General features: G+C 37.5%; 1 protein-coding gene across 1 annotated transcript in view; it reads left to right on the forward strand.

Moving 5' to 3' along the window:
• The window catches only part of AVL9 (AVL9 cell migration associated), a 46445-nt gene extending 34301 nt beyond the window's left edge, over positions 1 to 12144 (forward strand). The window contains exons 11-16 of the mRNA XM_036402748.2: positions 1324 to 1458; positions 2253 to 2472; positions 3827 to 3944; positions 4712 to 4765; positions 6645 to 6733; positions 7570 to 12144. Coding sequence (XP_036258641.1) covers positions 1324 to 1458; positions 2253 to 2472; positions 3827 to 3944; positions 4712 to 4765; positions 6645 to 6733; positions 7570 to 7664 — 711 coding nt within the window. The 3' untranslated portion in view covers positions 7665 to 12144. The remainder of the gene's footprint in view (positions 1 to 1323; positions 1459 to 2252; positions 2473 to 3826; positions 3945 to 4711; positions 4766 to 6644; positions 6734 to 7569) is intronic.
• The last annotated feature ends 2893 nt before the right edge of the window (positions 12145 to 15037 follow it).

A 15037-nucleotide genomic window follows, 5' to 3' on the forward strand; every position in this document is an offset into this window, starting at 1 on the left:
GGGTTGTTTTATGCCATGCCATGGAAAGACTTAATAAATCTGACAAATTTGAATGGGAGGAGATTTTGCCAGGTGGCATAATACATTATCCAGGTACACCTGAGTATAAGGGAAAAGAGCTTGTAGTGCTTGTTTCTTTAGTACCAGTTCTGTCAGATCTAATAGTAATTTCATCTGCACTCTTTTAAAAAAGAATGGAACATGTTCATGAAGATAAAAGTTGTTGTACTTACAAATGTGCATTTGTAAACTGACATTTGATACTTTAAATAGTGATAGATTTCCCAGACTTTGCTACTTTAGTATACAGTAATTAAACCTTCCTTTTCCTGCTTCTTAAGCTGTATTTTTTGAAAACTTTCCATCTTATGTTTGTGATTCTTTTCAAAGCACTGTTGTTCCTTTGACACAGGCTGTTTGTTTTCTACTGATAAGAGCTTGTCATCTCTAAGGCCATCCCTGTGTCTCACACAACAAAAGGGAGTAGTTATGCTCCTTTCTTCCACATGTTTCCAATTACCACGTACTGGGTGATAAACTGTGTGTGCTCTTTGTTTCTGTCCAACATGCCATTAGCTGTAGTGAATAAATTTGCTTTGGGCTTTATGCAGTTGAACAGCTGGAATTAGATGTCGGGAGTATGTTGATCTTATGTTTAAAAAGGAATTTACCTACATCTGCCTCTCAATAATCCTTTAATGACTAACTCAAAGCCTTTTTTCAAAATGTTTTGGGTTTTTTTTAATTGGAGCTTAGGATACTAGGTTAATTTACAACCCTGAAGTGGCTAAAAAGCACAGTGTGTTACTTTCTGTCCTCTCCTTCTTAAAACAGGCTTGCATATGCTTATCAAAAACTGATTGCTATCTCTGGTGTCTGGAAATCCCCACCTACAAAATGTGGATAGCTGTCTGTAGCTTTCCTGCGTTACATGCCTCACAACTACCAGAAGACACCATGTGCGCTACTGGAGAGATGAATCCTTATCTCCATTGGCTTCTTGTCTCTGAACTGACCTGAGGCCTCATTCTTGTTGCTTATTATTGCTCTTATACTGCTTATTCTGTTGCCTTACAAACACATTAAATTCTCATTCTTTGCTTTGGATTTCAGTTTCAATCCTGAGACTGAAAGGCAACACAATCTCCTAAAAAATTCAATTCACTTCACAAATGTCATGTAGCAGAGCAACAGATGATTGTGGCTGAGACTGTAATAACCAAGGTTCATTCTGGGTGAAATATGCTGGCTTTTATTAGGAAAACTTTTGAATCCAGGCACTTTTTAAAAATGTTATTCCTGTGAATGTCTCTGTTGCTCCAGGGGTACCTGTGTTTGCCGTACATGGCGCTGCAGCAGCATCACCTCCTGTCGGATGTGACCGTCCGCGGCTTTGTTGCGGGAGCCACCAATATCCTGTTCCGTCAGCAGAAGCACCTGAGTGATGCAATTGTGGAAGTAAGGATCTTTGCATCTGAGCTGGGGGGAGCTGAGATTCTGATTTAATTGTAGCTTTACAGTTTCACATGCTTGCCTGAATTCTGAATTCCTTCCATATGAAATAAATTCTCAGCTGCAGAAATTTGTTAAATTCCTATGACTTGAGAGGACAGGATTAGATAGGCTGTGCAAAACTACTATCCATGTTTTTATATGTATCTGAAATTTGAATTTTTAAGGCACTTGTTAAATTTTTTTTTTGTTGGTGATATAATTTAATTTTTCATATCATGGGTTTTTTCATGGCTTTTTAGTGAGGTCTTCAAAAATAAGTGCTTGCAGATGAGAATCACATGCAGGTACTGATTTGACTTCCATCTGATTTAATCAGGAAAGTAAATACACAGCATCTAAAACACCCACTGTGTCACTTCTAGCAAACAGACACAACTGCAAATAGACACAACAACATAATCAGCATCTGGTAACCTAAGATGGTTCCATATAGGTAATCACCTTAATAAACAGAGGTGATAGTCAAAGTGCACCATACTTCCCCTGCCAAACTTTCTGCCAAATCCTGTCAAATAAGCAGCTTTTACTGTGTGCCAGGGAAATGATCGAATTCTGGATAAATCAGAGTAGTATCTGACTTTCTGAGAACAGTTAATTCATTGTTCTTTGGCCATTTGTTTCTTCTTGGTATTTTGGGGGAATGAGGGTTAAGATTTAGGTAGCAATATGTAGTAGTGTAAGTTTGTATAAGCAGTTTTATTTAGATAAATGTTTACCCTTGGAATTATTTCAAACAGATAGAAGATGCTCATGTGCAAATCCATGATCCAGAACTGCGTAAGATCCTGAACCCAACAACTGCTGACCTAAGATTTTCTGATTACTTGGTGAAGCACGTCACTGAGAACAGAGATGATGTGTTCCTTGATGGCACTGGATGGGAAGGAGGAGATGAATGGATAAGGGCTCAGTTCAGTGCTTATCTTCATGCACTGCTTGCTGCTGTGCTGCAACCAGGTAGAACAGATACCTTGTCTAGGGATGGAGATGAGAGTGGACATGTCAAGCATTTGCTCTGTTCTTACTGTCAGTGGATCTCCCTCTGCCTAAAGTTTCATTTTAGGCTGCTTTTTCACTTGTCTTTGGCTATCCTTGTTATTTCTTGACAAGCTTGTTAATAATCCTTAATTCACAGTCTTACACTTTCTTATTAGAATGTCTTCTTCTCCCTGATTTAATTAAGTTTTCCTCATAAGTAGAAATACCTGCAAACTGTATGTGATGAGACTTACAAATCTGAATGTCTTCTAGACTGTGTTGCAATCTGAAGTTAAGTTTGGGAAAATACTTGGATTCAAGGAAACATGAAGTTAAGCATCTGTCTTCAGGAAGTTTTGCTAGACTGTTCCAGCCCTTTTCCCTTCTTGCTATGGTCTTAATTAGGGATTCACATACTGTGAAAAGTGTCATCTACAGGCTTTATAAGCTTTTGTTTCCTGTTTCAAAATTTTTTGCTTTACCTCAGAAGGAATTCTCTATGTTCCAACCTTTTTTGTGAATATAAATAAAAGAATCAGTGTTTTTATATAAATGTTTCGTTTGCCCTGCACTCACCCTGTTAACTTCATTCTCATAATGGTTTTTTTCTATTCACACCAATTAAATTCAGATTCTGTTTTGTGGTATATGTGAGAAAAGATAGATTGAGAACCTGATTTTAAAGTCTGGAAGATGCCAAGTTCTTGGTCTGACAAAATGAATCTTTTAAGAGGATTACCAGATTGATATGAAATATCAGGGTTTTCTGGGATCTCATACTACTTCACTGGCTGGCTGTTAAATTATTTCCTATACTCTTCAGTGTTTTAAAGGGGTTGTTGTTACAATAAGTTCATTCCACAGTATTTCCTACTGCAGTTTTGGAATGGATTTGGGAGTTACTAAATTTGAATGAGTAATAACAGTACAGCAAAACCCAATGTATCTGACCAAGACCAGTGCAAATTGTGTTTGTTCTTGGTTGCTATGTGGCCATTCTTTTCCCTTTCCTGTCATCCCCCAGAGAAAAAGTCTATTTGGATTTTTTTTCCCAATTGAGCTCTTGGAGCTTTATAAATGAATTAAAAATAAGAAAAGTAATTTTTAGGGTTTTTTTTCCCCCTCTTATCCTGGTACTGTGTATTTTTGACACTTTAAAATAAAAATAAACCATTTTTAAGTACCCAGGTTTTAGTACTGGAGTTTTAATTGTTATGGACTTGGTAAGAGCCTGGAAAATTACTTTTTTTCTTACAAGAAAAATAGTAATTTGTCTTGTAATTATTGAATTTCTAATGAATTTCTTCAAATTCTCTGTATTTTTATTTATTAGACAATGAAAAGATTTTGTCAGACTTTGGAACAGGATTTGTAACAGCCTGGAAAAATACCCACAACTATAGAGTATGGAACAGCAACAAGCATCCAGCTCTTGCAGAGGTAAATTCTAGGTAAGGAAACTTTGTAGTATTTACTCTAATTCTGGGCAGTAGTTTTATGAAGAAAAACATATCCAGAGTCAGGAGAAGTGAAACTTGTTCAAGTTGATTGTCAGCTGTCCCCAGCTACAGAAAGTTTGTCATTCCTCAGGAATTGTCCTCAGATGGTTCTGCTTTGTGTTAATTGTTTCCAGGTGTGCAGGGAGTAGCTGTGTCCAAGGCTGTCACAGCTGGGATAGAGGGGAGCTGCCTGTTCTGGGTGTATTTTCATTGGGAGGTTTGACCATGCCAGGCTTGGTACCACTGTTGGCTGTGCATGTGTTCTGTTTAGTGTGGGTTATTACTCTGCTGCAGGGAGTTCTGTTTCCTTTTACTTTCTCAGTTGCTGTAGCGTGAAAAAGGTTTTTTCTTAGACTTAAAAAGCTCTTTTGGTCTACTTAAGGGATGTTTTCTATTTGCTGAGTGCTGCTGGAAGGAGGTGCTTTTGACTTAGTGTGGAAAGGTTGTTAATATCTCATCTGTAAATAGAAGGCACCTTTCAGGTAGCTCATAAGAAATCTGTCATTGAACAGTCACTGCGACCCAGACTTCTGTGAAGTGATAGAGCTATAGAGTATGAAGTATACTGCTATAGAGCACTATATCTGCAAAATATTTTTTAAACTTTCTTTTTTTTTTTTTTGGTAAGTCACAGAGGGGAATACAGCTAATAATTGTGTGATAGAGATTCATCATGAAAAATAAATTCATTTTTTCTTGGGTTTTTCCTCCTCTTCTAGCCATCCATTCCAGGGCCAGTACTCTGTATCCGATGTTAAATTAAGGTTGTCACAGTAAGTACATAGTACTTTGATTCGTATTTTTTAGAAGTTTGGTCAAATATCAATAACTGCATAACTGTTGCTATAAGGAACTCAACAAGATAAGGATTCAAATTCGCCATCTTCACGAAACTATACTCAAAAGTTCTGCTGCAAAACAGCACCACATCTGAAGATGAAACAGTTGCCTGAAATAAATAATAATTTTTAAAAAAAGGCAAGTGCGCTATTTTGTGTTGGACTTCACATAATACAGCTTTGATTTTTTGCGTTGCAATGATAAGGTTTTTGTACATCTACTTGTAATTTGTCAGCTAAAGCTGTTAAAACTTCCATCAGTGATTTGACTTTAGGTCTCATTATTAGGAGAAAACAGCTTTTTTTCCCTTTCTAATTAGCTGGGTTTTAATTCAGCATTGTTCTAAAACTCAGTTCACTATGTATGCATAGTGAGATGTGGTTTAGTTCCTTCAATTTACAAGTTTCAAATGTGTTTTGTATAGTCTTCTTGTACCAGAGTCATCTGAATTTTAAGTTGATCTCAACTGCTGCCTTTAAAATTCAAGTCTACAACTCAGTGGTGCTTGTTTTTTCCATAGCTGCTCAGCTCTAACTGAAGTCAGAATTCAGCTTGGGGTTTATGCACCAAGCAAAATGGATTTTTTTTCTCACTTAGCTCTGCTGACCATTAAACAACAGTCTCTCTCTCTTTTATTAATGGATGATCTTTCTACAAAGTCTTAATTTGAAAGCTCTGGAGGCGTCTTTAACATTTGCCTGTTTTTGTCCCCTTGTTTGAAAGGGGAGTTACTAATTCTTCTGGGTAGTGTGACATCAGTGTAAAAGGACCAGTAGTTCATAATATGTTTCTAATAATAAGTATTTTTACAACAGTGCCTTGATTCTGTAGGTGGGACTTTGATACCAGATCCTCATTAAAATTACTTGCCTTTGCAAACTGAGCCTAGACTTGGTTGTGGTGTATTCTATTTTTTCTGCTTTTTCTGTCTACACTGAAGATTTTGAAAATGGGGAAAGAATAGGCATGATGTGTTGTTAAGTTTCACATTAATGGGTTTGCAAAGCCTTGGACTTTGTGGACTTGAAAGTTACAATTTAAAACTAAGTGAAATTAATTATTTTCAAGTGATTGTATTTGTGCAGTAGAACTGATCGCTTTTGTGCTTTTCTTTCCAAATGATGATCATGTCTGTCACTTTCTTGCATTTCTTTAACAAAAGCATGAGTGTAAACTGTCCTTGATCAAAAATTTAATCTTGGACAAAGATACAAAGTAAGCTTTATGTAGAAAAAAAGGACTGATCACTTACACTTGTTGTTCTATTTAAAGGTTATGTTTTAGGGCTAAGAATTCCCAAAACTACTGAAAATATGACTTTGTAATTTTGATCATAAATGCATTTTGGTAAACATTTAGGAAAGATTGATTGAAAATTGGAATGGGCTGCCTAGGAAGGTGGTGGAGTCACTGTCCCTGGGGGTGTTTAAGGAAGGACTGGATGTAGCACTCAGTGCCAAGGTCTGGTTGACAGGGTGGTGTTCAGTCCTGGGTTGGACTCCATGATCTCAAAGGTCTTTTCCAACCTGATGGAGTCTGTGAAAGGTTTAAAGTGTGCTGTGTAAGAATGAACCATTGGGTGTTTTGATTTCCTGTCCTGCTGGCAGCATCTTTTCATCCTCTGAGGAGCTTGCCTAACTGATCTCTGTGGATAAGATGAATGCAGGAGTTGGGCTTGACCTTATATGTAAACTATATATATGTATGCTATGTAAATCTGTGTGTAATGATACATACTTTAACTAGTTTATTTACACCTGAGAGGAGTAATAAGTCAGTCAACTAACAGTCTTCAGTATCTCTCTTGCTCAGTTCAGTGCAAAACAGTGAGCGTGGAAAGAAGCTTGGAAATGTGATGGTTTCTACCAGCCGGAACGTGGTACAAACAGGAAAAGCTGTAGGTAAGAAATCTATTTAAAATCACTTTACATCCATGCTGGATCTTTTTTGAAAGGCATCCTATTTCTCAGTTGTATTTTGTTTTAGTCCAAGTGTACTTTATAACATGCACAAATCAGAGCAACATTTTGAAGGGTACAGCTGCTGATTGAGGCCCCATATATCGTGTACTAGCAGAAAGATAAGCAGCTACACAAAGAAATTAGTGTATATTCCTTTTCCAGTGTGGCCTGGAGGTAATATGGGAAGAGAGATGTTCAGGTAAGAGATTCCATGTAATCTGGTAAATACTTTGACCACCATCTGCATTGAGTTATTCTCAACTTTGATATCACTTCGACTGAAACTATCCAAAGCTGGTTGAGATCAGAAAAAGTCCTTGTGTCAGTTTCTGCAGATTTTGCAGCAGTCTGTAACTTTCTGGAAAAGCAGTTGTTGCACTTGAACAGGGGCACATCATCACACTGTCATCTTGCAGTGTGAGTTAATGGGAGTTCATCCATTAAGGGGTCTGATAGTTGTTTGGCAATAGCTGTGCCAAAAATTGTTTAACTTTCTCTTTTATTCTGTTGGAGTCTGCCTTTCCTTTTTTGCTGTGGTGCACTCTGGCCAGGAGTGCCTTTCAGCCCAAAGTCTACCAAGCCTTCCCAGGCAAAGGACACCATAGGCCATTTCTGCTGAGCTGCTGTGTTCAACTTCTTAGAATCTATTTTCTGGCACCGACTCTGTGCCAAATCCCAAATCGGACAACTGATTGAATTATTTTTTTTTTTAGTATTTCTTTGTAGCAGCTCAGTAAAGATAACACTTTGCTATTGATCTTTGTTTTGTATTGCAGGTCAGTCTGTGGGAGGAGCCTTCACGAGTGCAAAATCAGCAATGTCATCATGGTTTTCCACTTTCACACACTCAACCCAAAGCCTTGGGGACTAAATGCTGGTTTGGCAGAATGCTGCTGACTATTTCAGGTGCAATCTTTCTCTGAGCTGTAAAAAGACCACTCCAAAATGTAGGAGTGGAGATTACCTACCCAGGACCAAAATAAGGTATATGTTGCTTGCAAGCAGATGTGGAATGTTATTATTCACTTTCCCTAGAAGTACAGAAGAATGGTGAGTGTCACCATACAATGGGATGGCATTTGCAGTGTATTGGTTATATTTAAAATGACTAATTCTCTTTAAAACTGAGCCTTTATAAAGACGTTAGCAAACGGGGCTTGTTGCAAGCCAAATGTGTTTGACTTTAGATTTGTACATTTTCTTGGATGTTGAAGATATTTATGTAAAGTAGTTCTATTTTTCAATCCAGATAGCCAAATGTTTGTGAATTCTTGTTAGAAATAAGCAGAATATAAATAATAATTTGTCTTTTAGGTTGGATTTGAGAGAATCTCTGCAACCCTTAAAGAGTGGAACTTTCACACTTTTACCTGCAAATTAAAATCAACAAGGTGCAGAGTAAGACTGTGGCTGACAAGAGTTTTCTTTTCCTCTATCCCCTGTATCCATGTAGAGTTGTTTGAATGAATCTATCTCTAGCTCTCTTTGTGTCTCCAAATCTGTGTGACAGTTGCAAAATCAGTAGTTTTTTTCATGTTATGCAGTAGGCCTTCATACCTTTGCCTATGTTTTGGCTGAGTTTTTCCCCTGGGATGTGAATGGGATTCCAGTTGGAGAGATCTCTTCAGGGAAAGAATTACAAAGCATTTCTCCCAAACTGGGATTGGATCATAGACAATTTTGTAAGTTGGGATGTAATTACAACATTAATGTAGTTGCATACATGTGAATATGACCTACTAAACCCACCCAAAACTAGCACAGTAGCAAACTCTGTGCGTTTTTGGTTTTTTTCCCCCCAGTAAAGTTATGAGGACTCTTCCAAATGAAAATCAGCAATGTGGATTTTCTGTGTCGACTCAGGGAATGTGTTGTTTGGATAATTGCTTTTTTCATAAGGAAAGTAACACTAGAATTGAAAGTAACTAGAACAGCTCAGTTAGTATCCTTGTGTGAAGAAATACAATAGTTTATTTGAAAAGATGTGGCATAATGCTGTATTTCCTATGTAACATGTATGTGGTGGTTTCTGTATGCAAGTGTATTGCACTTCCCACAATTCTGGATTCCAAGGGAAATTATTTCCTTTTTTCTTGCAATGTGTGTGCCTCTAGATGCCTTCTGACATCCCCATGTGTTGCTCTTAACATTTTCTACATTACATTATCCAGTGTTCCAACTTTTCTGTACCAAAAGGCCCTTAGTTTATTGCCTCATCAGTATCTGTCAGCATTTTGCCGTGTTCTTTTCTGGGGCCAAGATTTGTGGTCATGGTTATATTTCCTGTTCCTCAAATAAAATGCAATAGCTGCATGACAGGTAAACAAGAAGGCTCGAATGTTTTTAGGAAATTATGTTTTAATTCCTTCTGTGCATTTGTAAAGTTAATAGAAAAGCCACACTTGCATCACACTGTCACTGTCCAGCAACTTGGTTGTCAGTTTTTTTGCTTCAGTGATTTGAAAAGATGGGATCTGATTTAAAGCCTTCTTTAATTTTTTTTCCGGGACAGACTAGATAGAATGACTGTGGAAAAACTAAAGACAAGCAGCCAATTTGAGTAGTTTGATTCGAGAAGGGCAAAAAAAGGCCCCTAAAGCTCTACTAATTTTTTGCTTCTGACACACAAGTAAGATGGATCTATCAAACTGCAGCTATTGCTCCTGGTATCTGTGTGTCTTTGTATCTCTCCTCAAACTTCTGATGCTGTTTTCTGTTTTATTCCACAACTCTGTAATAGACATTTATATCTTTTTAAAGACTAGATATTATTTATATGCAGTGAATTAAGACTAGAGCTGTTTATTCATGGTGTGTCTAGAGCTTTCTGAACCAGCATGCAGATAAGAAAAGAAACACTTTTGTGAAATGACTAACATATTATCTGCACTCTGGGATTTAAGTGGTCACAGTCCATGTTCTAATGAAGACTGAAGAAAGGTGCATAAAGGATTTAATCACCTATAAAACTAACTCCAGCAACTTAAAGCATACCTAGGTAGATTTATGCTTAGGAGCTCATAATGGTGAGTTCTAGAAGCCAGGCAAGTGGTTGCTATTTACGTGTACAAGTTGTAGAAGCAGGACCTTCAAGGATCCCTTTTCAATACCCTTGTCTTTGTTACCTCCTCACCTGAGTTTTCTCTATTGAGTTCTCAAATGCTCCAAATTTATATGGCAAATTTATTAGCTCTCTGCATTCCCCTTATTCCCACAGGTTCCCTCGCTGGCCTAAGAGTATTAGAAAGCAGACCTTTGTTTGTTTGTTTGTTTGTTTTCTGGTGGATTAATCTGAGGAAAGACAGAAGGAGTGCCCTCATTGGCTGCTTATTGCTTTGTACAGTGATTCTGTTGTGATACATCACAAATTTTCTTATGGGCATGAAGACCAGATCCTTCTTTGCAGCCTTTTTCTCACTGTCCCAGCTGCCTCTGTTGTGGAACCAAACATACAACCTGATTAAGAATATTTTCCTTTCCTTACAAATGACAGAATAAAAAGCTTTTCAATCTTTTTAAGAACTGACACCCTGCTAGCAAGTTGGACTCAGATTTAAACTCAGATTTAAAGAGTGATTAAGACTTAATGAGTGGGTGGAGGTGAAGTGATCTTCATAATTAGTTGTCTTCATTAACATCTACGTTTGCTCTCCAACATTTGCTTAGGCTTACTTCTGGGCTGTAGGAAGGCATGCAACCACTGAGGTTCATCTAAGCTCATGTAGTTCTCTTCTTAACTTAATGCTTGTAACCTCTTTAGTTAAATCCAATGCAAATGGCAAGTTGTTTTCCTCTCCTCTGCTTTAATATTTCCAGTGCAGGCATTATTAATTATTCAGAAAGATTTAGGCAGTCGACTTCCATTTCAAAAGCCCTGACATCTATTTCTGCACTGTAAGGAACAAAGGGTCCTGAGTGAATTGGTGATAGTGCCTCCAATCAGTCAGCTGTGAAGGCATTGTTACAGCTCTGTCCTGATTTGGTGTTGCAGAGGTATTTCTGGCGGTGAGCATGCAGCATACACTGACTTACAGGTAACACAATAGCAAACCTCTCAACTTTCTCTCATCACAGGCATCAACCTCAGCTTTTTGTATGTGCCAGCATTTGAGGAACTGCCTGTTGAGCTTAGAAAGGAGATGTAAGTCCCCCAAACCCCACAAGACTTAAGTGTTGCTGACCTTATATTTCATTTGACGGAAGTGTTCGGCATCTTTCATCAGTGATTTTCATGTCATGACCTTAATTCCTGTACACATCTCACACCAGTTTCCTCAAATGTCACAATTTAATTAGAATTTTTAGGTCAGTGTTCTGGTACATTGCACTTGTTTGACTTTGTACTTCTGTTTTAAGCACCTTTGTAATTAAATATAATATTTTGCCTAAACAAGCTTCTGATTTCCATACAAATTATTACTAAGCAGAGAAACTAATGTGGCAGTATTTAATTGTAAAAGTGAAGGTGTGAATGCAGTTTTTAAACATAGGAACTACTGCTTGATAATTGAACATACAAGTAATGTATTTGATTTTTCCTGTGCTGCTTGAGAAATAAAATACATCCAGCCTGTTTAAAGTTCCATCTGCTCAGAAAGCTGTATTATTTTAATAAATTAATTCCACCAGAAGACACTTGCAGGCATCTGGTTTTGATATTGGTAGCTGCTTGTAATTCACTGACAGTATTTTTGAAATTTGTCTTCCATTTAAACTGATTATGGATGCTGCTTTTTGAAAATTTAGGACAAAAGGATCCTCTAGAGTGACTTTTTATTCCCTGTGGGGTGCTGCTTCTTGTGGATTGATTGAAGTCCTCAGGAGGTCACAGACCTCTCTTACATCAGTAAGAATTTCAAGTACAACTAAAATTTTGGTGTAGATTTAGCTTCAAAGTAACTTGTAGTTTCTGTGGATTGTGACATCTGGTCAAAATCGAGATGCTGTGTAAATTAATTGCTGCACATCCAGTTCTCTGCCATAGGGAGCTATTTTAAAACTTCAGAACTTCTACTGCAGCTGTCACGGTACCTGTCTGAGAAGGATTTGGTAAATGGGTTTTCCAGAAGGAGGAAACTGACTGCCTTGGGTAAGGTTTAGATGTGAGTTAGACAAAGGTTCTGTCTAGAGAATGGTGGCAATTCCCTAACATTTGTTAAGGTTTTTCTGACTGTGTACAAGTAGTTGGGCAAAGACACTGAAAGATAAATTTACATCATGCTTTTTATGCACTGCAATTTCACTTTCTTGCAGGTATTTGGTTTTCATTAAAAAGGGCAACATGGAGATTATTCATCAAAGGGAGAAACACTACATTATTGTATTATGATTAAAGATGTATGAAAAATTTCTTCCTGGTGTTTCGAGTCTTTCATGCTATATTAGAGAAGGAACTGACTTAAAAAAAACAGACACAGAGCTTTACTTCTGTAATGTTTCTGGTCTTGACCCCATTCTTTAACAAACATCAGAAGCAGTGTTTGGATTCATAAAAAATAGGCAAATTGATCACTTGTGTCAGTTAAATAGTGACCCTTACTCAAATTACCTTATTCCCTGCAAATTGACATCATCTGTGCATAACATCTGTACACAGGTGGCTCAGTCTCAGTTGGGATGGAATTTGGAACTCTAGCTCTCTTGAGTCAAAATTGTTGGATCATACATTGTTCCTCTTGTAATAATACTTCAAAATCAACTGATCAAGTAATGTGGTTTTTTTTTTTCTTCCACCCCTGAATTTATTGACTAATATTGATGAAAGCACAACTACTGTTTGCCCTAATAGTAGCAGAGAATGCCTACAAAATCTTCTTTTTTGGTCTGAATCCAAATCATCAATACTATGGCACTGCTTTCTGGATCAGGTGAGCATAATCAAGCATGAATGCTTAGACTGGAGGAAGAAGTTATTTGAAGGGAAGGCAGATGTACAGCTGTCATCTTGTCTTAAAAACTATGGGAAATAACATCACTTGCACGCTCTATGAAATAGATGGAAAATACTGGAGAAGGGAACTCAGTTGATCTCTCATATCTGAAGAAATGCAGGGTGGAGAATTTAAAAGCCCAGGCCTACCAAAAAGTGGCAAAAAATGACACTGAGCTTAACATACTGCCTAATATGACCTGTAGTTGCTGACTTTGCTGCTGTGAAAAATGTGTGTGTATATGGATTTTGCCATGTGCCAAAGAGCTGGCTGAAGCATATGTCAGCTCTTAAATTTTGGAAATTGTTTCATGTTTTTTTTCCTCTTCAGACTCCTCCTCTGAGTTTTTAGGCTCTGTAAGAACTCTGCCTTGCTGAACTGTACTCATGAGAAATGCTGTAGGAGGGAGGTATTTTAAATACTTCTGAAAGTGGAACTAAACAGAACTTTGTGTGGCTAATGTTAAGCATGAAGTGGAAAGAAACTGGGTTTAAGGGTGAGCCTGGTTCAGAGTCTGCCTAAATTATAATTCCTTTTATGTAGGAATTCAGAGCAAAAAAACAGGAAACAACTGGAAGGTAGCTGGAAATGGGAAACAAAGGAGGAAAAACTCTCCTGGCTAATAAGTTCAGTGGTCTGCAGGTCTGTCCACACATGTCCCTTAGCTGTAGTGCAATGTGGCAGGTACTTGTGCATCTTAGAGAGGCACTGAGAAGTGAAATGAGAAATACTGTGAAAAACAGTAGTGCTTTAAATGCTGAAATAATCTCTAAAATGTTATCAAATTATTTTCCCCCCCAATTTAACTATCTGTCTGAGCCTGGTCTCTGCAAAGCTTGGCCCAATTCACTGTCCCAGATCTGACTGATCCTTTACAACAAAAATGAAACTTGCAATTATGTATGTGTTTAAACAACTGCAAAAAATGATTGAATGCATTAAAAGTTAGCAGAGGCCAGATCACTTCTTTTATTACTTTAGGTAAGGGAAACAGAAACTATGTAGGCCTCACTTAAATTAGCTTTACCAGAAAAGAGGTAAACTTTGCAAATGCAGCAGAGCTTGAGGACATGAGTTGATTCAGTGAAACTTGTATGTAAATGTACTTCAAAGCCAAGTACATGTTAAATAGGCTAAGATTAGGCTGAAGCTTTGTAGTAAGACACTAGTTAGATCTCTGTTGAGGCTTTAATCATATTTGCTCCATTTATGACATGAGAACTGCATTTTTTTCAGCTGTTGTCTTTGTTCCTGCAGAAGTCTTTCTCTAATTCTACCACTAGTGACCACTTCCAGGCAGATGACAATGCTTTGGCTGCACAGTTTCCTTCTTCAATTATGCAAGGCAAGAATTTAGACTGGAGAATAGCATTTGCCAGCTGTTTTTCTTTGGGGATGAATGCTGGCTCAGAAAGCAGTTGTGTAAGTGAACTACTATGTCTTTAGCAGTCACTAGAGACTTCACCACTTGCCATATTATTAATAACAAATACATTTTACATAAGGTACTATATAATCTTGGGCCACATAAGAACAAAACATACTGGTAATGTACAGGAAAAAATTATAAAAGGTGCAGACGAGCAGGAAACCATACAGACTGTCTGCATGTAAAAGATGTTAAAACATCTTTCAAAAGATGTTCCTAAATGGATAAAACCAAGTTCTTCCAGGTTCTTTGAGGCAGTTGTGACTTACAGCCATGGCAATTTAGTAGTTCCTATTTAGTATTTCTTATTTGTATTCAAGTACACTCTTTTTTTTTGTTTGTTTTCCTCCAGTAAGAAACTACACATAATGTTTTAAACTCAAGATGAATGTTCTCAGTAACAGAATGAGCCCACTTTGCCCCTTCACTAGCTATAGATCATCTGCAGTTAAAACAACAAAGCCTTGTCCTAGACCCTAATATAGCCTGATAACAGTAGGGTGAAGTGAGAAGGAGCCACAGAAGTGAGCAGCCCATGCAGGCTGCAGTTACTTGGATACAGCTCATGTTTTTGCCTGAGGTATGTGATTCTCCAAATTGCATTATAAAGGAGTATCTATCCTTCTTTTTATGTATGCTGCCTTGCACAGGCTTGCGACATGAAAGCAATATAAACAGACCTATCAGCAGGAGCTCCTGAGTCACCTCACACCTCTTATCTAAAATATGTAGGTGTTAAAAAAAAAGTTTATGTAATGGTAAATGCAAACATGTTATGTCACCTTCATAAAAAAAAAATCAAATTGGTTGCTTGCCATTGTTACTCTGAGTCTCATAAATCCTCCACGTGGCACAAAATACCAAAGCATCTGGAAGAGTTTTTAT

This window comes from Molothrus ater, chromosome 1, assembly GCF_012460135.2.
Source record: "Molothrus ater isolate BHLD 08-10-18 breed brown headed cowbird chromosome 1, BPBGC_Mater_1.1, whole genome shotgun sequence".
Lineage (NCBI taxonomy): Eukaryota > Metazoa > Chordata > Aves > Passeriformes > Icteridae > Molothrus > Molothrus ater.